Raw genomic sequence first — 25,957 nt, forward strand, 5'->3', positions numbered from 1 at the left:
AGATTAGAAGCAATGGAGCCAGAAGACCAGGGACTGAAACTTCTGAAACTGAACCAAAATTACCTTTCCTCTTTTAAGTTGTTTATGGGAGGTATTTTCTCACAGTAATGAAAAGCTTACTAACATAAACATCTGCTATCATTATCTCCCACAACCAATGGATGTGGTGTAATTAGCTATCTATGGGATAAACCAAGAGTTGTAAAGTAAAAAATGACTGGTCTTTGGCAGAACTCCCTAAATTCCAATCTAGGTGAATTTAGTAGTAGTAAAAGATGAATTTGTCTCATACTTTCAGAGGATTCAGTCCACAGTTACCTGTCTGCAAGGCAGAAACAGTATGCCAGAAGGGCCTGACCAAAGTAAGCAGTACAACTCAGGGCCTCCTGGAAGCAGAGAGATGAGCCAGTGCCAGAGGAAGGGGCCAGGGACCAGATATGGAACCCAAAGTCCTGCCTCTGTGGTCCACCCAGACCCACCCAGAAATGTGCTTTACTAATCCCTTAGACAGCTCCTAAATCAATCAAATAGACAGTTAAGCTCCTCAGTCGCATGCTCCAAAAGGTACATGTTACTTTTTTCCACAGTTGCCCCAAACACCTCACAGCCAGCTACAGCTATATCAGACACCATATTTGCTTTGGCTGCACAACTTTTAGTCAAAAGTCCATCCCGGATGACTCCACCCCATGCCTGTCTAGATAGTGCCCTTCTGCAGCCTTCCTCAGTCAGGTCTGTGAGGACACCCCCACTACCATGCCTAAACAGAAAGCCTAACATTGTACATGCACAGACCTGCCTTCTGTTCCTATGTAAGCAAACTCCCCTCACTCTTTTTTTTTTTTTTAAGACTAGTCAAGTGCAGTAGTGAGAAGGGGGGAAAGAGTAGAACAAGGAGTTCAATCTGTACTGACTGTGAACAATCAATTGAGATAACTCACTACCTTCGGACCAGCCTCCCCTCACTCTTGGCAGGTCAACTCATGCACTCTCCCCCTCACCCTACAGCACAAGACCTAACAAAGTCTCCTTTGAATGGCAAATATATTTTTACTTTTTTCAAATCCATTTTATTTCACAGAGAAAAAAAAAAGAAAAAAAATTCAAAACACAACAATCAGGAGACAACAATGGTACATACATCGTGTATTGTGAATGGCCTATTTTTTCCTTGTTTGATTTCCTCTTCCCTTCCTTCTCCTCCTTTTCCTTCTCTTCCTTCTTCCTCTTTTTCTTCTCCTTCCCCTTTTTATTTCTCCTCCTTCTCTCTTGCTCTTTTTTTTTTTTTTTTTTGAGACAAGATCTCACTTTGAATTCAAACTGACCTCAAACTTGCAGCAATCTTCCTGCCTCAGCCTTCTGAGTGCTGGGATTATAGGTGTGCACCCTCACACTCAACTCTCCCACTTGATTTCTACCTTGAGTAGAGAGACTGGAACATTAACAGCTAGTTGGCCCCCAAAGCAGTCAGTAGTTCAGGTTCACAACACTGACAGACTAGCTGCAGTGCTGCCTAGCAGGTACCTAGCAGCAGAGAATATTAGAGAATTGCTGGCAACTGCCATTTCTAGTCACCAGAAGTTTCCAAGGACTGTCAGTAGCTGCTGGCTCTGGCTGCCAGGAGAGTGATAGGGGGCAGCAAATACTAGGAGCTGATAGCTGAGGGCATCCTATGCTTAGGGCTGGGAACACTAAAAGAGATATACTTTGCCTATTCATGATTTCTGTCTAAATTGAACAAGAGAACCATCAGCTAACTGATAACACTACTGCATATAGTTTATAGCTTCTTTATTATTATTATTATTATTGATTTTTGAGATGCTAGAGATTAAACATAGGGCCTTGTGCATGCTAGGCAAATGTTCTATACTGAGCTACATTCCCAGTCTGCTTATGACTTTTAAAAACTCATATTGCGACAACTGGCCAGTATTACGGAAAAATAAACTTTTATCTCCCATTTTAAATAAAATACTTTTTCACTTAGCAAAATAAATTCTACATGTCCAAAGATTTAAACATTTCACACAATAAAACTGAAAATACTAAAGATGAAAACAAAAAAAAGATGGCAAGTTAAAAAAAAGTGGGGAGAGCTTTTTAGCCAAGACCCATTTGACTCATAAATCTGGCTACACAACAGTAATGCGAGCTGGGTAGCATGCTTGCGTAGCATGTGCAAGCACCACACATACACCTGCACAACACACACATACACACGTCATACTGTCTGCTTAAAAGAAATACTATAATAAAGTATTAAAGGACATGATAAAAATAGACAGCTGCCACGGGGAATGTGAAGTCAATCAGGAAGTAAAACCATGGCTTCCTGTGAGCCAAGGGCAGTCACCATGGAGAATGGGAAGAGAATCAAGGAGCCAAACCAAGGGCCACGGAAATAGCTCCACAGTATAAATACCTGCCTAAAAAGCGCAAGGTGGTTCTGAGTTCATAGCCCCCCTCCCCCCCAAAAAGAGGCCAAATCATGTCTTCCTGTGAGTCAGGAGCAGCTGTCATGGGGAACAAGAAGAGAATCATGAAGCCAAACCATACCTTCCTGTGAGCCAGACAGTGCTCAGACTGGGAGATGACAGCAACACACACACACACACACACACACACACACCATAAGCAATGGGCTGAAGTAAGAAATAAAAAATATAATGCTTATTTGTTCACTTTGGCTTAAAGATGGTAGTCTGAGCATCTGTTTGAAGGATAACAATATGCATTATAGCAACTGTAGGGGATTTCCTTCTGTCTTGTTTTTGAAATCCAATGTTTTGTTCTGTTTTACTGTTTTGTTTCATTCCTGTATCTGGTAACCTGAGCAACTATTTTGAAGATAGCAGTATGCAATATAACAACCATTGCTAAATTCCTATATTGTTTTGAAAACCTATATAGCTATTGTTGTTTTTGGTTGTTGTTGCTGTCATTTTGCTTTGTTTGTTAGTTGGTTGGTTTGCTTCTTGATTTTTCTGTTTTATCTTCAAAATTAAAAATGATAAAAATAATCTGCCTTACAATGAAAGACAAAGAGCAACTTTCTTTAATCATCAGAGCACTGTTTTGCAAGCAAAAGTGGTTGGTTTAGCCAGGTGAACATGTCAGGCCAATAAGAATCAAAGAAATTTGATTGAGCAACTTTTGTGAGTTCTAGAAAAAACAATTTGTTCTTTCCTGCTGGGCTTGGCATTTGAAAAGTTGGAGGACCAGAACTGCTGTCCCCAAGTGCTCCATTAAAGCCATTCAAGGTAGAGCACAAGAGAGAATGGACTCTCATTATGTTGGGCCTGGAATTCAGTTTTTCCTGATGCTCTGCATCCACAGTTCTTACTGTGCTGGTTCATTCTCTTTTGATTTAAGCTAATTTGGATCTGTCACTTCAGATCAAGAATGACTTAACTAATGTTCAATTCATTCTTTAAAAAAAGGACACGAAAGAATTACTTTTAAACATAAAAAGTTACTCAACCTCACTCATAAGTAAATATATGTAAAATAGATAGCCCGTATCAATCTGATTGGGAAAGCTAATAAAGGTTAACCGGTAGTTTGGGGGAAATTTCATATATTATTGATGGGAATGAATCCAGCTGCCATGGGTGACAGGGGTGCAAGATTTTGAGGCTAATTTGAATAACATCTATCAAGTGACAAAATACACTTTGGTCCAGCAACTTCACTTATACAGATCATGGGCTTTATTAGTTCTTGTGCTCTAACATACCTAAAAAGGACATTTTCTGCTACATGCCCAAGAGAACGCAAGACTGAAAAGAATTTAAATGGTCACTAATAAGAGGATGGTCCAATTATGGCACAAGATTATGGATAGAATACTATGAGTCATAAGAATATACCGATATGGAGTGATCCTTAAGATTTAACAAGTTTTAAAAAATGAATAGTTTGTACAATACATTTTTAATTGTATTTTTTAGAGGTATGGTATAGTCATATACTTGCTTTTATATGTTAGACTATTTCTGGATTTATAAGGATTTTTTTTTAACAAAACTAAAAATTCTTTTACCTCTAAAGAGGGGTACTGGGAAACAAGAAATTCAGGAAAATTGAAAAATTTACTTTTTAGTACTTGCGATTCTCTTGCTGTGGTAGACAGCTAAAATGAACTCCAGTGATCCCTGCTCTCCTGGCATTCACACCTTTGAGTAATCCCCTTCTCATGAGTATAGGCAGAATCTGTAACTTGCTTTTGACTAATACAACACAGTGAAGGAGACTGGATGTCACTTCTTGGTTACATAAGACAGTCACCTTTGCCTTGTAAGCAGTCTCTCTTTTTTGATGGCCTTGAAGCAATCTACCATACTATACAGGTCCATATGCAAGGATGGCTTCCCGCCAGCACTCATGAAGGAACTGAGACCCCAGTGCAACAACCACTGATGAACTGAATTCCCCTAACTATGTATGTGTAAAGGCAGGTCCTGCTTCAGGCGAGCCTTCAGATGAGACCTCTGGCTGATCAACTCACTGCTGCCTTAAAAACCAGAAAATGCAGTTAAGCCCATATCCAGGTTCCTCACACAGAACATCTGAGAAAATAAATATGTTATTTTAAGCTGACAAATGTAGGGGTAATTTGTTATGCAACAATAGATGACTAAAATAGCCGTTTAATTTTCTTTTAAATTTACACTGCATATTTAATTTTAAATTAGTTAAAAATCCCTCTAAAATAACAGAAAAAATTCTAACCCATCTTCCTTTTTTTCAGATTCCATATTCATTAAGCAACTTACACATTATATTTCCCCAAACTGGTAAGAGTATGCCCAAATAAGTCATCTACACATACTAGTCATTAGAAAAGCATATATCCCCTTGTACAACAGTATACTGGTCCTTTGGTTAATGTACTTGAGTCTTGTTTCAGGTAACTAGGGAGAAGAAAATCAACCTTCATATAGAACTGATCAGCTCTGGGGCACATGAGACCACTGGAGTAATTCCACCAAGATCGTAAATCCTGAGGCCTTTGATAAATTCACTGATCCTGCAGCAACCTCCTTTTTACCTGCTAAAGCTCTCACAATTTATATAAATCAACAATGAAAACAGCTGGAACAGACACTATTACAGAGCTCTACCTAGTTTGTTGAGGTCAATCAAGTTTTAATGTGTGGACTTACATTTTAAGTTGTGTGTTTCTTTTTCTTATTTAGGGTGGGAGGGCACTTCACACTAAGCTGCATTCATAGCATCTCTACCTTTATTTTGAGATAGGGTGTTGCTAAATTGCCTATTTTGGACTCAAACTTGAGCTCTTCCTGTCTCAGCCTGTCTCAGCCTTCCAGAGCACTGGGATTACAAGCATGTGCCACATACATGCCCAGCTAGGTGCAAGTTTCTTTAAAGCATGAAGCTGACAATCTTCTTAAATACAAGCAGAATTTTCTCTTTGTCTCCCAAGTACATACTAGACTCATACATCATTTAAAAAACCATAAAGTGGGGCTGGGGATTTAGCTCAGTGGCATAAGCGCCTGCCTTCAAGGCAGGCAGTCGTGAGTTCGATCCCCGGTACCGATAAAAAGGAAAAAGACATAAAAAAAAAAAAAAAAAAAAAAAAACAAACCATAAAGCAATTTTCAAGTTTCAAATTTTTTGGTAAGATAAAAGTTCTTTACAATACATATTTGTAAAATCAGTTTAAGCCTTTGTTTGGATTTTGCATTTTTCTCCCTGTCCACACCAATTACCAAGTAGCATTTTTTATTCTTGTTTTTAACACCTTGCCTTCACTTTCATGTTGGCTTCTGCTTTCAGCATAATTTTCTTATGGCTTAAGTGAAAATTTTTCATACAATTTTTCCACATTTTTGCTACAGTGGTAGCCTGTAATTATCCGTGGCTAAGAGATTTAAGTCACATTTCACTCACTTTTCATGTCCTACTAAAATGAATAGTCAGGGTATCAATCAAATCTAATTTCCCCCATTAGTGCTCCCTGTTGTAAAAGTACACATCCCCACAGGAGAGTGCTGATGAAAGTCTACATTCCTACGCATCCTTTGCACCCTGACTTTACCATTCCTTCTTTAAAAATGTTTTGAGGAGGGGAAAGAAATGATCCTTTGGAATGAGTGGAGAACAGAAGTAGATCCACCACCTACCTCCCTTCCACACAAGTTCCTGCTCCCAATTTTTCTTCCACTTCAACTCTCTAGGATCTTAGTGGGGCTAAAAAAGCTACAGAAGGAAATCAAGGCTATAATTTGAGGAAGATATTAAAAGCATTTCTACTAGAGGTAGCACATTAGAGGGGCTAAATAACTGGGTTTGCAATGATTAAATTGTAACAGTAGGTAGCTTTTATTGGAAACTCACTTCAAAGTTTCCCAAAGGAGTTTTACACTCCTGTATCTAACTGTTGTTGGAAAACTGCCTGATACTGACTGTGTGCTGAAAACCAGACAATGTTATCAAATCTCCAGCCCTGCCTCATTATCCTGAAACCAGATACACAGGTGCTGCAGAGGTCTTATTAGAGGTCATTCCACAGCAGAACTAAAATCATGTGTCCTTCAAAATACAAATGAATTCAAATTATATAATCCTATCGTGTAATTCAGTTAGAGGTGATGGAGTCAGATATATAAACAATAAACAGCGCTTACTGTGTTCAGTTGTATAAAAAGTTCAAATGGTATACAGAACACTGGAGGTGAACCTGTGTCATGCGTGCCACAGCAGGCTGTGTGTATCACTGAAAGCTCTAAAACATTTGCCATCACTGGTTTACAGTACAGATGCTCCAAAAATGTTAAAAAGCCAGGTGTGATGGTGACACTATGCACCACCTCCCAGCTACTTGGGAGGCTGAGGCAGAAGGATCTCAAGTTCAAGGCAACTGAGACCGTCTTAAAATAAAAAATTAAAAAGTTTGGGATATAGTTCAGTGGTAGAGTGTTTGCCAATGCTGGATTCAATCCCTAACATTACAAAAATAAATAGTTTTAGATAAATGAGATGAGGCTAAAATGAATTTACCCTGAAATAAATCTAACAGCCTAGTTCCCAGCAGCGTATATGCTTCTCTGTGGAAAAACAGATTACACTGCTAAAAAGGTCCATGGATCTGAGTCAAACGAGAAAAGGAGCAGCCATGGTGCGTGCAGGTGGTGCTCCCGCCAGTTTGGTGGTCTGATGGGGCTTTTAAAAAATGATCACATTTATAGAATGGGCTGAAAACAATATTTTGACTAGTGATTTCATGTTTGTAAAGGGTATTGTTTGGGAATTTCCTCCAATGTTTAGAGGCTTTGTGTTTTGAACACACTGATTGATTAATTAATCTACAGCTGCTTCTGGGTGCTCGGCAATTTTCAGTCTCGTTGCTATGAGACAAGGACTGCTCTGAATTTGCCAATGTGACAGGCACGTGAAGAGCTGGCAGGCTCTGCCCACTAACCACAGTGCCCTCAAATGGGCATTCTGAAAAACTGCCAGGGAAAATACGTTTTTTTCCACTGTTCTCTAAGCGGCCCTCCTTTCCAGGTGAATTAGCAAGTTAAGTAAACAGTGGGGAATTGTGTATTCTTTTCAGATTCTGCACACAGTGAGGATTTTTTTTTTTCCTGTGACAGATGAGTAATGCTATAGCAATTAGAATGGCAAAGCTGAAAGGATGCTAACTGCTTGGTGGAAAACATTTTAGTTTGCCCCTAATTTCACCTCTTGGTCTGCCTCTTCTGTTAGAAAAGGCTCTAAATTCTTTGTTTCTTTTACATGTGGTCCTACAGAGGAGCATACCCTCAAAGCTAATTTGGTTTGTGTTTTCTCCCTTGAAATTGCTTATGCTGCTTAAAGGTGAATTTGAACAAATGGCAGCAAGGATGGATGGGGCAACAGGAGGGACTGTGACCACTGAGACAGGTAAGGTCATCAACCTAACCTAACAAAGGACTCTGCTCTGCATGTGCTTGGTGGAAGTGAGCATGAGTAAAACTGTCCTTTCTGAGCAAGAAGACAGGCCCATGTAAGTGTATCTGAGCAGAACGCGCTTGCTTCTCAGTTGCAGGTTGGTGGGATTAATGACTGCCCTGAGGTTTAGAAGAAGGAAGAGATGGACAGGTGATGCAAGCCTGTAATCCGTCCTTGGGAGGCTAAGGAAGGAGGACCGCTGCAAGTTCAGGCCAGCCTGAATTGCTTACTAAGACCTCATCTTGGGGAGTGGCGAAGGCACAGTCGGGGGCAGGGTGACAGAGAAATTGAAATACAAGGATGCTTGGCTCTTCCCCTGCAGGTTTGGGAGAACCTGCTGCCTGGTAGAGAACCCTTCTACTCTGAATCCTGGTCCTTCCTGTTACCCCCTTGCACCGTTTGACGGCTCCATGAACCCTGATGTGTGGTGCACCTCACTGGGATTATGTTCTTCTTCCCTCTGTTTGCCTGTCTCCCTGTGGGGTATTCTGGTTTTTGCAAAGTAAATACTGAGTTGTGGATGTTGTTCTTGTGTTGCAGTGACTAAAGATTCTGAGACTCTCTCTTACTTGGTTGTTACATGGAAAATTAAAAAAATTTTTTTCTACAGCAGTAGGATATATGAGGTTGTCATTCAAGTTTCCACCTAGTGAGGTAAAATTAAAGAACATTAAAGACAGAATGGTGTTTAGTAATCATCTAGTGTACCTCCTTCAGTTTAAGCTAGGCCTAAAAATAAAAGTATAAAATTTTTACAATCTAACTTTTTTTTTTTGTCTTTTTCCTTTTTATTGGTACCGGGGATCGAACTCACGACTGCCTGCTTCCAAGGCAGGAGCTTATGCCGCTGAGCTAAACCTCCAGCCCCACAATCTAACTTTTTAAAAAAAAAACTACTGCAGGAGTCTTGTCTACTTTCTAACAAGTCTGAACCATAAAATGTCAGAGTTAAAGGAGATAAATATCTGATTCAGTTTGCCAAAAAGAATGTGAGAAAGATACAAAGAGAGAAAGAAAAATATGAGATAATTCTTTTTTTTAATCTCTTGAATTTGATTAAAGGGAACATCTCAAGAGCATAACTCTTTAGATATTGAAAACCTGAGTTCAATCTCTAGTACATGTAGAGTTCTAGATTTTGGTTTCTTTCTCTCTCTTTTTTTTTTTTTGAACCAGGATCTTACCAGGTAGTTCAGGCTGGCCTTGAACTCATGGCAATCTTCCTGCCTCAGTCTCCCGAGTGCTGGTATTACACTATATCTGGCTGAGTTCTGGATTTTTTTCTTCAGCCTTAGAACTCTACCATGATAGTCATCAGGAGGCTAAAAAAGGCATGGCTGGATATAACCACTCTTGCTCTTTATAACAAGACATTTGTTCTTTATAAGAACAGGACATTTGAAATTTCAAGGAGAGAGTCCAAACTTGCTGTTAGAGTACCTGAGTCTGAATGCCAGCTTTGTCACATCCAAATTTGGGACAGTCACATTACTTTTGAGTTCATTTCCTTATCCATAAAACAAATGATAATACATCACAGAATTATTGAGGATAAATGAGCTAATGCATGTAAAACTGATTATTTGCAGGTCATGTTAACTAGGGCATGAAAATGCACACCAGTCTTGTCTGTAAGCCCTTTATTATTTAACAGAAAACATTTCCTAAATGAAGTGGTCCTAGAAAATTAAAATCATGGAGACCTGGGAACTATAGAAAAGTCTCGAGTTATAGGCAATGGAAGAGTGTGAGTCTGGCTGGGGTGTAGTGCTGTGACTTGAAAGGAGATGAAGAGAAGGAAGAAAGGAGAAGACGGTCGTTGTCCTTTCTGTCCTGGTTCTGTCCTGTCCTTTCTGTCCTGGTGATAAGGCTGGGCAGCTGAGGATCACTGAATTACAGAGCACAAAGAAATATCATCTGTCATTCCCCTTTTGACATTTTTGGACATGCCTAGCAAGAGCATCTGCTCATCTGCTTGTGTGTAATACAGAGAAAGAAGGTTAGGCAGCCTGGATGGGTCCCAGATGTGAGGAAAACATCACACTGAATTTGGAATTTTCAAGACCCCATCAGTAGCTTTGATTAAAGGATGAAATCAAGAGAGAGAAGCTTCAACAAGACATAATGCATTTTTTCACCAAGAATTCTGATTAAAACCCAATCATAAAAGACTTTCCAGCAAGTTCCAGTATATTGTAATATATGAATTGCTTTTCACAGCAGATCTGGCTAGTGATTACTTGGAAGAAAGTAATATGAAAATATATTCAGTATTAATTCCTCCTTGAATGCTTAAAGAAATAAATACACATTCCCAAAATGTAAAACATGAAGGATTTCACTGAAACATAAGCCCATAGTTATAAAAATTCAATACATAAAAGGAAAAGAAAATAGAATAAAACAGGGTGGAATCATTAACCAAAGACTGTGTCCTAATGATCAATAAAAGGTAAAAAGGAATTTTTTACACATCTCAACTAATATAGTAAAATGATGACCATAGTTAAGGTGAATGCTTTTCCTAAAACAAAAAGCAACTAGTACAAAAGTCACAAAACTATAATCAACAAATGAATGCATTTTACAAAGTAACTCAGAAAGTTGAGTGAAAAAATATGTAAATAACTTGTTTTATAGTTAATGCTTTTTAATCTCCAGAGCATAACAATAAGTAAAAGAATTCTGAGAATTTAGACAAAAGTATTTGGTGGATTTGAGTTAATGGGCCAAGCAAGCTTCTTTTCCTTGGCTTCTCTGTCAAATGAATCATAGATTGAGTCTTTGGTTATAGTTATGGCCATGGGAGGGATTTCTGAAATACCAACGTAGTTTTTTTTGGCCATCCTTGAACTTGTTGTAATAGTATAGGCATTGCTTCGATAACATTTCATTGAGGACATGCAAAAAGTCTCTTTCATCCCTCTCCTAAAATTGGCATTATAAATTGAGTAAAGAGTAGGTTTAGAGGCTGAAGAACTAAAGGATATCCATGTGATCGCTGTGAAAACAAGTGAACTTTTCTTATAGTCTTGTTCACGGGGGTGCCAGAGCTGAGCTACATGGAAAGGTAGCCAGGAGACCAAAAACAAGAGATTTAAAATGAGGAACATTTTGACCGTTTTCACTTTTGTCCTTGGGACAATATTCATTGTCCTCCTCACTGTTCGACCATCAGAGCCTATTCTCCAAATATACTTTATGACCTTCTGGTAAAACAAGATTATGAGGACAGATGGAATCACAAAGCCCACTAAGAAGTGGATGACAGTATAGGCAGTCCCTTCCCAGGAGGAAGGGAGGAAATAGTTACAATGAGTGTCCCAGTTGGAGCCATAGAAAAAGAGGATGGGGATCACGAAGGCTGCATCAAAGATCCAGGATGCTGCGATCATTTTCTTGGCCTTTTCTCTGGATACCTTGAAGCTCAGTGGGTAAACAATGGTGTAGAACCGGTCTATGCAGATGGAGAGAAGAACATAGATCTGGACACCTGGAGTGAGATACTGAAAGTATCGTACAACCTTGCACATTGCACTACCAAGTGTCCACCTCCCAGTGGTGAACTGGAGCAGGACAAATGGAGTGCTGGCCACACTGATGAGAAGATCAGCACATGCCATGGAAACCACAAAGTAGTTGGTGGTGGACTGAGTCCTTCTACTCCTATGGATGACCAAACAAACCAGCGAATTGCCAAAGATAGAAAATAACCACAGAGTCCCAAAGAAAATGCTGGCTGTGGCCACTTCCCCGGGTTTCAGTCTGTATTGAAGGTCTGTTTTGTTGCTCATCCGCCTGTGCTCCTCGTATAATTCCATCGGGTCATGGCTTGGCAGGGGTGCGGCTGTTCCAGTGCAGCTGTGGTTCTGGAGGGGCACCAGAAGCGAAGGAACAACCAAAGGTGGCTTGATGTTATCCATTCTGTGAGCAAAAACCATATTCACTTTTTTTCTCTTAGTTCTGGATAAGAAAAGAAGAACGAGGCCTCCTGTTAAAATGGTATCATATAGTCTGACTACCTAGGACTAACAATATGATCTGGTGGTACTTAGACTGGCTGTCATTTGTCAGTGAGAAGGACTTGTGGATTGGGTGGAAAACATTGCCATCCAGAAAATGTTCTGGCCTCATGGCTTTTTCACTTTAGAATGAGCTCAGTCTCTCTCTGACCTCATCATTTCCTGGTCCTTAGTCAGATATAGCAGAACTCATACCATGCCCCATTCCTATACTTGTCATTGATTTCTCCTCTCACTGGGGCAATCACAGAGGGCAGGAAACTCAAATCTGGCTTATAGTAAAGGTATTACTACCAGCTGAAAAACTGCTGGAATCCGGGCAACTATGTGAGAAGTTCCTCAATGTCATAATAGTAATGTAGTAAGGCTGCAAGAGGAAGAACCTTGAGCAGAGGAAACCCTAGATGTTGACTATGGAAACAGCTGTGTAACAGGAGTCGGTGAGTACAGAGTGGCTGGCTCCTGGGAAGACTCCTGCCTGCCTGACTGCAGATTTTTTATTATCAAAGCACTGTGGTGGCACACAGAGCAAGCAAACCACTGCCACATAAGGCAAAAGTAGCTCCTAATATGATGACACACACAAATAGCCTGCTTTTTACAAAAAATGATGCAGTCCATGTTCTAATAGTGTACAAGCTACCAACAACATATATTTCAATGCCATTGTGTTGTTTTTGTTTCATAAAGTATCACTTACTGAAGGATATACAAGAGGTACTCTCAGGAATATAAGCAGATTACTGCACACCTTTGGACAGTCAGGTGAGAATAAAAAGAACAAAATGTGGGGCTGGGGATTTAGCTCAGCAGCATAAGCGCCTGCCTTGCAAGCAGGCAGTCGTGAGTTCGATCCCCAGTACCGATAAAAAGGAAAAAGACACACACAGAAAAAAAAGAGCATAAAAAGAACAAAATGTAACTGTTAACATTACTCAGCAACTTTAAAAAGCTTAGGATGCTTAGATATAAAAATACTATCAAAACAAATTTAACCTTTATTTTATACTTTCATTACTACTGAGAAAAAAATTATACTTTTTAATAAGAAAGAAGATTGTATAAATGTGATTCATTCAATTAAAATTGAGGTGATTTTGGTCACAGATGGATTATAAAACTTTACATTGGTCTGAATCCATTAAGTAGAAAGAGAAACCATAACAATTGAATCATAATAACCATCACAATTATGGTTATTAAGGTAAGAGATAAATATGGGTAGTTTCAAAATTTTACCCAATAAAAGTAAAAAGCCCTGATACAGTAAGAGCCACCATGTTGTTAGAGTCCACCGGGCCCAAGGCACAGTAAGATGCTGCCCCCGCACCGGCTAGAGGGAGCCCTTTTGGTCACTTCTGTGACTCTACCTTACCAGGAAACATTTCCAGTATGATGAGCAGAATTAAAGAAAGGTTCTGAATGAAAGAATGGTCCTTACTGACCCATTTCTTTCCCCTTAATCTCTGGGAGTGTTTATATTGTCTTCACCAAGAAACTAAATTCAACAAAAGTCTGGTATTTAGGACAATGTACTAAATACCAGATCCATATTATCTTCAGGTTTCTTTTGTCCATGTAGCAGCCCTACTTGAGCTCTCAAAGAGAAATGTAAAATAACTTGATGTTTTGATGATTAAAGAACCGTTAAGCATGCTGCCGAATGATAGGCAATTGTAAGAAAGCAACCATATTTTCCATAATAATATTAATAATAATAATAGAAGAAGAAGAAGAAGAAGAAGAAGAAGAAGAAGAAGAAGAAGAAGAAGAAGAAGAAACAACAACATGGTGAAAACAGGACTAAAAAAACCAAAACAAACAAAAAAACAGGACATAAACTCTAAGATTAGTATTGCCTTATAAAACTCAGAATGCAGGATCCTTGCTTATAAAACTGAAATAATTTTTTCACCTTCATTTGTGCAAAACCTGTAAAATTCCAAGGAATAAAATCACGTTTTTAAAAAGGGCTTAAAAAGTAAAACAGACAAGCAATTTTCCCACACAAAAATCTGCTAAGTTTTTTTTCATTGTGGGGGCTAAATAAAATAGGAGTTGATGCCACTGGCACTTTTCCTCAGTCAATTCACTTTAAACCTGTGAACTTTCATTTCTTCTTCCTCTCACTGCAAAACTCCTTGAAGGAAACTCAAACTCAGAGCTACTACTAAAGCTAGACTTCCTTTCATCCTTTCCTCCAGCTGCTTTCCTCCAGTGAGTGTGCTGACCTCTCCAGCCAGTTGGAAGCACTGGCTCTTGGTGGTCAAAAACTGAGGGAGGAAGCCTGCGAAGTGTGAGTCCAGGTCTCCCGGATGCTAGCATGACTTGCTGACTGCAACTCTGCTTATTCTCAATAAAGCAAGAAGCTGTACTAGTACTAGGGAAACAGATTAGTAAGGCTTATAAAATACAAAATAAGCAGTCTACCATATTATAACAAAATTTGATAATAATTATAATTAACTGCTGAAAAAAGACATTTACAAGGAGATAAGTAATGGAGAAAAATACGAACTCGATTTTAACTGGGGTAGGGAAGATTTTACAAAGCTGAGGTTTGAGCTGTGGTTGGAGGAGGACTTAGACAGAAACAACAGCAACAAAATATTCCAGGGAAGCGAAGTAGCATAGAGAATGAATTTGGGGGTCGTCTTTCTGGGATGACTTTTGGGGGCCCTTTTTCCTCTTAGAGACAATTCCCTTCAGAATTTAACTCATGGAGTGTGCAGTTTCTAAATACCCTACAATCAAACTGACCTCAATGTTGCCCATGTTTACAGTGAGAGGCTGTATTTTCCACACTCACGGGCTGAAATGTGGTCAGATGGTGGATAAAGAATATTCACATATCCAGAACACTTGTGGAGCCCTTGTTCACACAGCACTGTTAGTCCTCTACTGCAGCATTTTCCCACTTTGTTTTACTCTTGCTTAGCAATGCACTGGCATTTCCCAGGCGCTTTAAAAAATACCCATGTCTGCATTTCACTTTCTGTGATTCTACTTTAATTGATCTAGAGTGCAGTCTGGGCACTGGCATGTGCCTACGTTCCCCCTGGTGACGCTAACGTGTAGCTGAGATGAAGGATCACTGCTTAGAATTACATCCATGTTTCCCACTGAATTATGGACTCCTAGGGGGCAAGTGCTTTTCTCCACGCTCTTTAGCTTCCACTGGATTTCTTTAAATTAGTATTTGCTGATTCAATATTTACTAAATGGACCCATAAGGACAAAGAACTGAAATGATTCCTAGTCTGTGTAGCTCTCCTAAAATTAAATGCAGGGATAGGAAATCATTGTGTGTTTCAGGGAGCTGAAACATTGGTGACCATGGTGACAGAGGAAAACATAACTTCTGGTAAGCACGCAATAGGTAAAACTGGAGTCACTCAAGTCAGCTGCTACTTGAAACAAGCCTCATCTAAGAGTGAGGGAAGGTAGTTCGGGTGTCCTCAGACAGGTCCTTTACCCTAATCCAAAAAAATAGTCTGCCATACTATAATCCTAGGATTCCAAAGTAAAGTTTCATAAAGGACTCTCCTGGCTCATTAATTTTGAAATAAATGTCTTCCATAGAGTGTTTATGAAATACAAGGGCTTTTAAATTAGTAATTATATCCAGAACCACTCATATACTGTAAGTATAGGAGTGACAAGAAGGAAGTCTTGTTTTTGTTCTTGTTTTTTTTTTGTCTTTTTGAGACAGGGTCTCGCTATGCAGTTCAGGGTGGTCTTGAGCTCACTTTGTAGCCCAGGCTAGTCTCGAACTTACAACAATTCTCCCACTTCAGCCTCCCCAGTGCTAGGATTACAGGCGTGAGCCACCACGCCCGGCTGGAAGTCAATTTTTGTTCCACCTATCTCTTTCCAGACAGTGTTGAGACTACCATGTGACATACTACACTGAGTAGAGTACTGAAGGCCTTTGTTTATTTATGTATTATCTAAAAGGAATAACTTGCCTATCAGATTATCTACTTATCTATCTGGACTCTAAGAGATGTGTTTCAAAATGTGGATGGAGGAAATGGTGATGTGTCAGAAAACTGGGGGCTGGGAAGGCCTCTGTAATGAGAGAACTTAAGGACCCTGAGTAGGGAATTTGCTTTTTTTATTTGGTATTATAACTTTTATTCTGCATGCTTGTGTTCTCTGTTAGGTTATAAAAGTCCTTGAGGATAGTGATCATGTCTACATCTCTATATCCCTGGGGCATACAGATATTAATAAAGGTATATTGAATATATGAATAGATAGATGTTAGTAAAAATTATCTAATATTTGAAAATTGGCAAAAATTTTGGGATATTAATCCCCGTGATTCTGGGGTTGGAACAGGGCCTCAGTATGCTAGATAAGTACTCTACCCCTGAGCTATATTCCTAGCTCCTTGGAATTTTTTTTTTTTTTTTTTTTTTTTTTTTTTTTTGGTACCGGGGATTGAACTCATGACCTTACACTTGCTAGGCAGGTGCTTATGCTGTTGAGCTAAATCCCCAGCCTCCTTGGAAATTTTTTTCATATAATTTTTTACTAGTGCATATGTGTAGTACACAATGATTATGCTTAATGTGGGGAGTAGGCACATGTACATAACTTACCTTAATTATTTTTATTCTATTTCTCCTCTCTTCCCTCTCTCATCCCTCCATTTCAAGATCCTTATCTCATTTATCAAAGATCTATCTCCCTATTTCTTAAATGTCTGTCTTTACTTTTGTTCTTTAAATTATTTGTCCTCTGGAATTCTCAATAAGAGAAGTTATGCAATATTTAATCTTGTGTGTCTGATTTATTTTACTTAATATAATGATCTTACCATGAACATTCTTAAATGGGCCTCCTCAAGGATTATTAATTCTCTAGAAAATTAATCTGTACTTGACTAGCATCCAGACACTGTGAAATTACATGTTAACTTGCAGATTTCTGTTTAGCAGGAAAAATAACCCTAAAGATTAGGTTATGGACATACTACTTTGTAGGACATTAACCAGTTTTACGTCTACTTAGCTGAAATTTTTAATAATGATTTTTTTCAACTTTCATTAGTACATGTTTGTACATAATGATTATATTTACTGTAGGAAGTCAGTACATGTACATAGCACATGCTGGCTTTTTTTAAAAAAAATGCCTATAAAAGCCATTTCTTCAAAGGTTTTGGAACCAGCTTTATTATCTCATTATTCCTTCAGTAATAAGTTAATAAATTTGATATGTTCATTCTTTGATGATTTGAGTTAATGATTTTAACTTACTGAAAATCACATTTTGATGGATGGGTTGCTGGGTGAATGAATCAATGAAAGCTAATGAGAAGGAGAGGAGAACCATGAAAAGGAGGCACAGATGATGAACTCCATTCTGCCAAGGGCTATTCCTGGCTAACCATATATTAACTGCTGCTAAGGTTTTCTGCGAGGCTTAAGAAACCCTGATTTCTTTTTTCCCCTCCTGAAATCATAATGATTCCCAAACATCCTCACAGTGTTGGATGACCATGCTTATTTCTGAGATTGGTTTAAAAATTTAACATCAAATTCAAAGTTTTCAATTTTAGTATAATGTAGCTGAAAATAATAGAATAGAAAGAATAGAAGAATAGAAAATAGAAACATTTTCTGTACAATGGAAAGTATCTGCTAAACTTAAAACCATGGAGTAGTAAGATTAATTACAGTGACGACAATAGTTACAGCATTAACACTCCCTAGAGTTAATGGTTAATGATGAAGTACCTCATACCCCTTCAAGGTAGAAAACAATATCAGCCCAGTTTTACAACTAAAAAAATCTTAACTTCATCCCAGGTCACACAGTGGAAAGAGGTCACTTCAGACTGCTTCCCACTGCCCCTGCTCTTAACTGACCATCACTAGGGCTTCATGCCCAGTGAGACCACAAAAGGCTTGATCTGAATTGAGAGGGTCAAACTGGCTGTTCTATATAGGTCTTTCTTGACTGCTCCCACGAAAGAGGAATATAAACTTATTCCCCACAACCTCTTACCTACCCATCAATACACAGTTCAGTACATCAGCTCAGAAACATGTGACAGTGAACATTTAAAAAAAAAAATCACGCCTACCATGTACTGCAAGAAGGCTTAGCATCGAAAGTGGAGGAGACACACTGGTCTGGAGATACAGTTTTTCTTCAGAAAAAGTGTGTAAGAGTTCTGAAAATTTAGTAAGACTGATGATAAACTTGCCTTTTAAACACAATGAAAGCAGAAATTTAGACTTTAGTTTGAATTGAAGTGAGTAAAAAGTATAGTCAATAGTATTACTCAAACAGAAAACTGTCTTTTAAATTTTTGATCGTTTTTTTTTAGCAAATATAATGACAGTAGATATTATTCTTAAACTTGAGTTGTTATGTAGGCTTGAGTTGTCTATACATAAAAAAGAAAAATGTCTGTGACAGTACCGGGCTGCGACTGGTACACATGGGCTCCCCCAGCCAACTCTGACGTTCGCATTCAATGACATCAGGTTCAATTTCATGAGTCAGATATGGTAAGAATATTCATACCACAGAAAAAGACATATACCGCAAATCAGTTCATTTTATTTTTTTCCACTGCAGGGCTAGTTATTAAATATTTGCCAGCACACCACTTTCAGGAGAGAAGGATTTATAGGGCAACCTATCCCAAAGTCCTGGACTTACACACATTCCTGAACTTACAGAGGCTATGTGAGGTCTCAGAAGCTTCCTGATGCTGCCTTACTTTTGGGCCCTGAGCTAAGTAAGGCTCTGGTGTAGAAAACAGCGAAATGCATTACTGAACTACTTAAAGCCATGGTGGCCACCAGTATAACTATAGAGGGCAAAAAGGAAAACTAGTGAGCATAAGACATATTTTCAGTACGTACCACCCAGATAGGACTGACAGATCAAATATAAGCTGCTCAACTAAATATGAACTTATCATTTTTTTAGCTCAGTATATTCCATATAACATCTGTTAACTATCAATATTTAACAGATGTCTTATATCTTTGTTTGCTGAATTTGGCAAATCTACAACCAGAACGTAATATTCTGCTGAAAAAATAATTATTTTTCATTTCATAATAGAGACATATTGCAAACATACTGCTCTGAAACCAAGACAGCTAATGTACAAATTCAACTTTTTTCATTTGCTAACTTTGTGACTTTGGGCAAGTTATCTAATCCTCTTGAGCTTCAAGATAAATGACTTAATATCTATAATCTACCTGGTACAAGGAAAATAAGTGTTATCATTATATATAATTCTACAAATCCCCTAGCTCTGTATCAGACACAAAGCAAGTTCTTAAAAAATAATACTCTTGGGCCAGTGATAAAGAGTACAGGTCCTTAAATGTAGATATTCAGAATATCTTGGGCCAGTGAAAAATAGTACTCTTTAGCTCAGTGACACGAGCTCCTGCCTGGCAAGTGTGAGGTTATGAGTTTGATCCCTGATACTGAAAAAAAGAAAGAAAGAAAAATAGTATTCTTACTACTGTCAGCTTATAAGAATCATTTCAACCATTTTTGTAACAATATCACATGCTATAATGACTATGGTAACACTAATCATAGTCTTTAAATTTGGTGAGGACAAATGGCTTTTATGAAAAGACCTGGGTACCTAATTATCATTAACAACATTGTTTCTTTTTTTTTTTTTCCTTGGCACTGGGATCCAACTCATGACCTCACACTTGCCAGGCAGGCGCTTATGAACTAAATCCCCAGCCTAACAATATTGTTTCTAAGGGCACAATTATTGAGGTCTTCAAAAACACAACCTTTCTCCAAGTCTTTCTTAGAAGTTACATAATCCGTTTTGTCTACATTATTTCCATTAGATAACTGTGAATAATTACAAAAGAACCTTACTTTGCTGATGAAAACAGCTTCCCTGCATCACTACTTGTCCTGGTGTCTCAAGTTTATTCACCTGGAATTTTCTCTAATGCTCGCCTCTCCTCTCATGATACATGTGTGTGTGTATATATATACATATGTATATATATATATATACACATGAGAGAGAGAGAGAGAAGACTGCTATTCTTGTTTGGATACTGGTTATTGCTTTCAAGGGGAAAATGATTTTCAAAACAAGGGTTTTTCAAAACGGCTCTTTCTGTATTAATAAAATAGTCATAACAACCAATGAACATTTCTGAGTAGGAAATATCTAGGTCAGGCATGGTAGTGCAAGCCTGCAACCCCTCAGTATGCAAGAGATTGAGCCAAGAGGATCACTGTGAGTTTGAAGCCAGTCTTGGCTACAAAGTGAGTTCAAGGCCTAAACAGCACAGTGAAACCCTGTCTCAAAAAGACAGAAAGGGGCGGGGGGCGGATTATGCATATCTAGATTCAAGGAACTGTTATTCTTTCTATCACCTTTACCTTTACACAAATTCTAAAATATAAGAAATAAAATGAGTCAGCACCCCCTCATATGATTTCAGGTACCCAGGAAGGCATCTATCCCTCCAACCTGTCTCATAATTAAATATTACAATTAAATATTTAAATTAATATTAAATTTTAAAATTGAGGTCCCCTTAAAATGCAAATATTCTCCCCCCACCCCCACCCCAGTGTAGTACTGGGGAATTAAACTCAGGCCCTTTGCCCTAAGCTATACTTGCACTGAATTATACCCCTGGCCCTTTTTGGAAACAGGGTCTAAGTTGCCAAATTACTCACACTGAGCTTGAACTCATGATCCTCCTGCCTCCATACCCCAGCACTGCAATCATAGGCATGTACTAAAATGAAATGTTTCTTAAGGAAAAAAAATTTTTTAAAAACATTTTATCAGTAGCAATCTCTGAGACCCATTCAATCTTAGAAATTTACAGTCTCAGTGAAAATGAATGTGGGGCTTTGTCCTAACCAAAGCTGCACTAGTCTCAGTGGGTTGTGGCCTGAGGGTGTGACAGAGTTGTGGTGTTCTTGGCCACAGGTATGGCTTGAGAGCCAGAGGCTGGATCCTCTACTGTGATTCTGCAGGGCAGAGCTGGGAAGAATTCTATAGAATTGTGATCACAGTCTGGAGATTTAAAATGAGGCACGAGGGCCTACCTTGGCCCCAAAGAAAAACTGAAATGATAAACTACCCTTTTTAGGTGTTCCCCAGTTCTTGCTGAATAAAAAACTGCATATTTGGCACAAACCTGGCCTTGGATTGCCCTCTAGTGCTGAATCAGTGACAACACACCAAAAACAGATGAAGTCTCTTGAATTGAGTGCTATATGTAGATTCAGAAAAATTCAAGAGACCTGCTTAAATTTCTGGGAAGACAGGTTAAAAACACAGGCAGATTATGAAGATTTGAATAAATATCTAACCCTTCAATGTGAAGACCACATTGCAAAAACAAGCATCAAGAACTTTGAGGGAATCAGGACATCACCTAATAGTGAAAATAAGGCACCAGAAACTAACTGCATAGTAACTAATACGGGTAATCTTTCAAATTGAGAATTTGAAACTGCTGATTTAAGGAAACTCAATAAGCTTCAAGAGAACACTAGGAAGTGACTCAATAATCTAACAGAGACATGGAAGTAATTTTAAAAATCAAATTTGGGGGATAGGTTGAACATGGTGGTGCATGCCTATAATCCCAGCTACTTGGTTAAGGAAGGAGGATTTCAAGTTCAAGATCAGCCTCAGTAACTTAGTGATAAAGAGGTAGGAAGGAAAGGGAGGAAGAAGGTGGAGAGAGAGAAGGGAAGGCCGGAGGAGGAAGAAAAAAAAGGAAGGGGAAGGAACAGGGAGGCAGGCAGGCAAGAAAGAAGAAAGAAAGGGAGGAAAAGAGGCAGACAGGTAGATAGGCAGGCAGGCAAACAAATACAAAAAAAGAAGAGAAAGGAAAAAAAAGTTTTGCACATATCACAGTAGCTTACTTAGCATGAGGGAGGCCCTGTGTTTGCTGTCCAGCAATGTAAAAAAAAATGTTACAAATGGCTGTAGTAAGACCTTTACCTATTGATAATTACCTGAAATGTACATAGGTTAATCCTCCAATTAAAAGACATAAATTTCCTAAATAGATTTTTTTAAAAAGACCCAATTATATGCACCACCTTTAAGGATATGCACAGGCTGAGACTAAAGGCATGGAATAAGATATTCCAAAATGCAATAACGAAGTAGGAGTGCACCATATTTGTATTGGATATTATACTTTGTATAAAAAGCAGTAAAAAGAGTCAAGGGGTCAGTTAAGTGAGAGGAATTAACAATTCTAAGTATATACGTACTTGATATCAAAATACTCAAATATATAGAGCAAGTATTACCTAAAAGGAGAAATAGTCTACAATACAATAATATAGTGGATCTTAACACCTCCTTATCAACAATAGACATTATCCAGACAAAAAATCAACAAAGAAACAACCGACTTAAATTATACCCTAGCCCAAATGGACCTAACCAATTCTATGAAACATTTTATTCAGCAACTGAAGAATACACATTCTTCAACAGCACACTGAACATTATCCAGGAAAGATCACATGATAGGCCACAAAACAAGTTTAACAGATTTTTGAAAACAGAAATAGTACTGAGTATCTTTTCCAACCACAAATGCATTAAAACTAGAAATCAATAAGAAAAACTTAGGAAATTATACAAATACCTGAAAATTATTTGAATAACTAATGGATGAAGGAAGCAATTTTAAAATTTCTTTAAATAAATGAAAGTGGAAACACAACAGACCAAACCTTATTGTACAGACCTACTAAGAAGGATGTTGATGCCAATCAGTATTTACATCAAAAAAGTAGAAAGACCACAAATATCACTGTACCTCACAATTATCACTGTATCTCACATTACTAGAAAAACAAGAATGAATTGAACTTAAAATTAGAGGAAAAAATAACAAGGATCAGAGCAGAAATAATTCAAATAGAAACTAAAAAGCAATACAAAAGATCAATAAAATGAAGGGCTTGGTTTTTAAAAATATAAGCAAAAGTAGGCAGATATGGTGGCATGCTATTACCCTGAGAGGCTGATGCAGGAAGATCACAAATTCCAGCCTGTCCTGGGCAATTTAATTTGATCCTTTCTCAAATTTTAAAACAAACAAAAAACTATTTTTAAAAAATCTGGGGATGTAACTCAATGTGAAGACCCTGGGTTCAATTTTTAGTGGTGCAAAACAAACAATAAGCAAACAAAATTTTAACAATAACCTTAGCTATACAAACAAAGAAAAAGAAAAACTCAGATAAACAAAAATTGGAGATGAAAAGGGAGACATTAAAACTAACACCACAGAAATACAAAGGGTCATTAGAGCTTATTGCAAACAACTAACCATAGGCTAACAATCATAACTCAGAAGAAACTGACAAACTCCTTGACACACACACCTTACCAAAACTGGGTCAGGAAGCAACAGTAAACCTGAATTTATAAAAAAGGAAAGAAAAGAGGAGAGAAACCTGAACAGTCCAATAACAAGCAATGAAATTGAATCAACAGTAAAAAAGAAAAGCAGCTGGATTCCAGCTTATGTCTGGAATTTTAGCACTTGAAGGGTGAGGTAGGAAGACTACTGCAAGTTCGAGACCAGCGTAGGCTATAAAGTAAGTTCAAGGGCAGTCTGAACTGCATAGTGAAATCTTAACTCAAAAGACAAAAAAAGAAAGAAAGAAAAGCCCAGGATAAAATGGCTTCTCTACTCAGTTCTACTGAATATCTGAAAAACTAATACCAGCTCTTTTTACAGTATTCAAAAATAAAGAGAAAATTACTGCAAACTCACACTCTATAAAGCCAGCATAACACTGATACCCAAACCAAATAAGGACTCAAAAAAAAGAAAACAGGCCAGTATCCTCAATGAACAGATATGCAAAAATTCTCAAAAAAATAGCAGCAAACCAAATTCAACTCTATATTAAAAAGTTTACTCACCATAATCAAATAGTATTCATCCCAGGGATACAAGAATGTTTTAACACATATAAGTCAATAAACATTATATATCACATTGGCCAAATGAAGGACAAAGGTCATATGATTATCTCAAAGAATTCAGAAAAGACATTTGATAAAATTGAACTTCCTTGCATAATAAAACTCAAACAATTTAGGGACATACATAATAAAGGCCATGTATAATAAGCAAACAGCTAAATGGGGAAAAGGTGAAAGCTTTTACTCTAAGATCTGGAACACAAGACGCCTACTTTCAATGCTTCTCTTTTTGAGATGGTGTCTTGCCATGTTACCCAGACTGGTTTTGAACTCCTGGCTTCAAGTGATCTTCCTGGCTCAGCCTCCAGAGTAGCTGAGATGCCTAACATGTACTACCACACTCAGCTTTTACCACTTTTATTCAACATAGTACTCAAAAGTCCTAGACAGAAGCGTCAGACCAGACAAAGAAACAAACAGCATATAAATGGGAAAGCAGAGGTCAAATTGTTACTGTTTGCAGTTGAAGTGATTTTATACATACATAATCTAGCAAAACATGACTCTACCTAATAAAAAATTCAGCGAACTTGCAGAACACAAAATCAATACACAATGTCACTGGCATTTTGATATACCAATAATAAATTATCTGAATTAGAAATCAAGAAAACACTCCCCAGGATATAAAAATCAACATTTATTATACTCCAATAATGGACTAGCAGAGAAAAAAAATCAAGAAAACAATTTCATTAACAATTGCTTCAAACAAATAAACAAAAACCAAACAACCCTAGGGATCAACCTAATTGAGAAGGTAAAAAGATCTTTATAATGAAAATTTTAGAACATTGAGGAGAGCAATTAAAGAAAACAAGAATCGGAAAGATTTTTCATGTCATAGAGACACAGAATTAGTATTCTTAAAATGTCCATATTGCCAGGGATTTAATTTAGTGGCATAAGTGTCTGCCTGACAGGCTCAAGGTCATGAGTTTGGTACCAAAAAAAAAAAAAAAAAGTCCATATTACCCAAGCGGTCTATGAATTCAAGGCAATCCCCATTAAAACATCAATGATATTCCTCACAGAACTAGAGAAAACAGTCCTAAAATTCATATAAAAACCCAAAAGACTCAGAATAGCCAAAGTAATCCCAAACAAATAAAGTACAACACCCAATTTCAACTTATGCTACAAAGTCACAGTAACAAAAACAGAATTCCACTGGCACAAAATTAGACCCATAGAACAATAGAACAGAATAGAAACAAATTCATGTAACTACAAACATTCAATTCTGAAAGTATACACTGGAGAAAAAGCCTCTTTAACAGATGGTACTAGGAAGACTAGATATTTACTTATAGAATATTGACACTAGATTCTTATCTCTCACCCTACACAAAAGTCAATTCAAAATGGATCAAAGACTTACATATTATACCTGAAACTTGGAACTTCTAAAGGAAAACATAGGGGACAGTTTGAGGCCATAGGTAAAGGCAAAGACCTCCTGAATAGAAGAACTCAATAGCACAGGAAATAATAGCAAAAATCAACAAATGGGACTATATCATGTTGAAAAGTTTTTGCACAGCAAGGGAAATAATTAACAGAATTAACAGACCTACAGAATGGAGATCTTTGCTAACTACTCTTCTCACAGAGGATTAATATCTACAATATATAAAGAGCTCAAAAAACAACACCAATAAATCAAATAACCCAATCTACATGAGCAAATGAATTGAACAGATAATTCTCCAAAGAAGTACATAAGTACATGAAAAGAATCTTCAACATCATTAATCATGAAGGAAATGCAAATTAAAACTAGACTGAGATTCTATCTTGTCCCAATCAAAATGGCTATCACCAACAATACCATAAAACAATAACTGGTGGTGAGTATGCAATGGGAAAAGAAATCTCTCTACACTGCAGCTGGGAATGTAAATGAATATAGCCACTACAGAAATCAGTGTGAAGGTTCCTCAAAAAACTAAAAACAAAACTG

The 25,957-nt window shown here is 37.8% G+C and overlaps 2 protein-coding genes and 1 long non-coding RNA gene across 3 annotated transcripts in view; 1 reads left to right on the forward strand and 2 right to left on the reverse strand.

The window, feature by feature from the left end:
* Dusp16 (dual specificity phosphatase 16) overlaps positions 1–25,957 on the reverse strand; it is a 177,542-nt gene that overhangs the window by 137,935 nt on the left and 13,650 nt on the right. The window lies entirely within an intron of this gene.
* LOC134473559 (uncharacterized) lies at positions 7,146–8,483 on the forward strand. The gene is made up of 3 exons (XR_010043867.1): positions 7,146–7,536; positions 7,849–7,914; positions 8,054–8,483. It is a non-coding gene; the product is annotated as an uncharacterized LOC134473559 (long non-coding RNA).
* The window catches only part of Gpr19 (G protein-coupled receptor 19), a 30,028-nt gene continuing 13,658 nt past the window's right edge, over positions 9,588–25,957 (reverse strand). The window contains exon 2 of the mRNA XM_005003811.4: positions 9,588–11,925. Within this exon, the coding sequence (XP_005003868.2) occupies positions 10,656–11,903 (1,248 nt within the window). The 5' untranslated portion in view covers positions 11,904–11,925 and the 3' untranslated portion in view covers positions 9,588–10,655. The remainder of the gene's footprint in view (positions 11,926–25,957) is intronic.

This window comes from Cavia porcellus, unplaced genomic scaffold (assembly GCF_034190915.1).
Source record: "Cavia porcellus strain 051 isolate PalLab524CR breed Dunkin Hartley unplaced genomic scaffold, mCavPor4.1 scaffold_27, whole genome shotgun sequence".
Classification (NCBI taxonomy): Eukaryota; Metazoa; Chordata; class Mammalia; order Rodentia; family Caviidae; genus Cavia; species Cavia porcellus.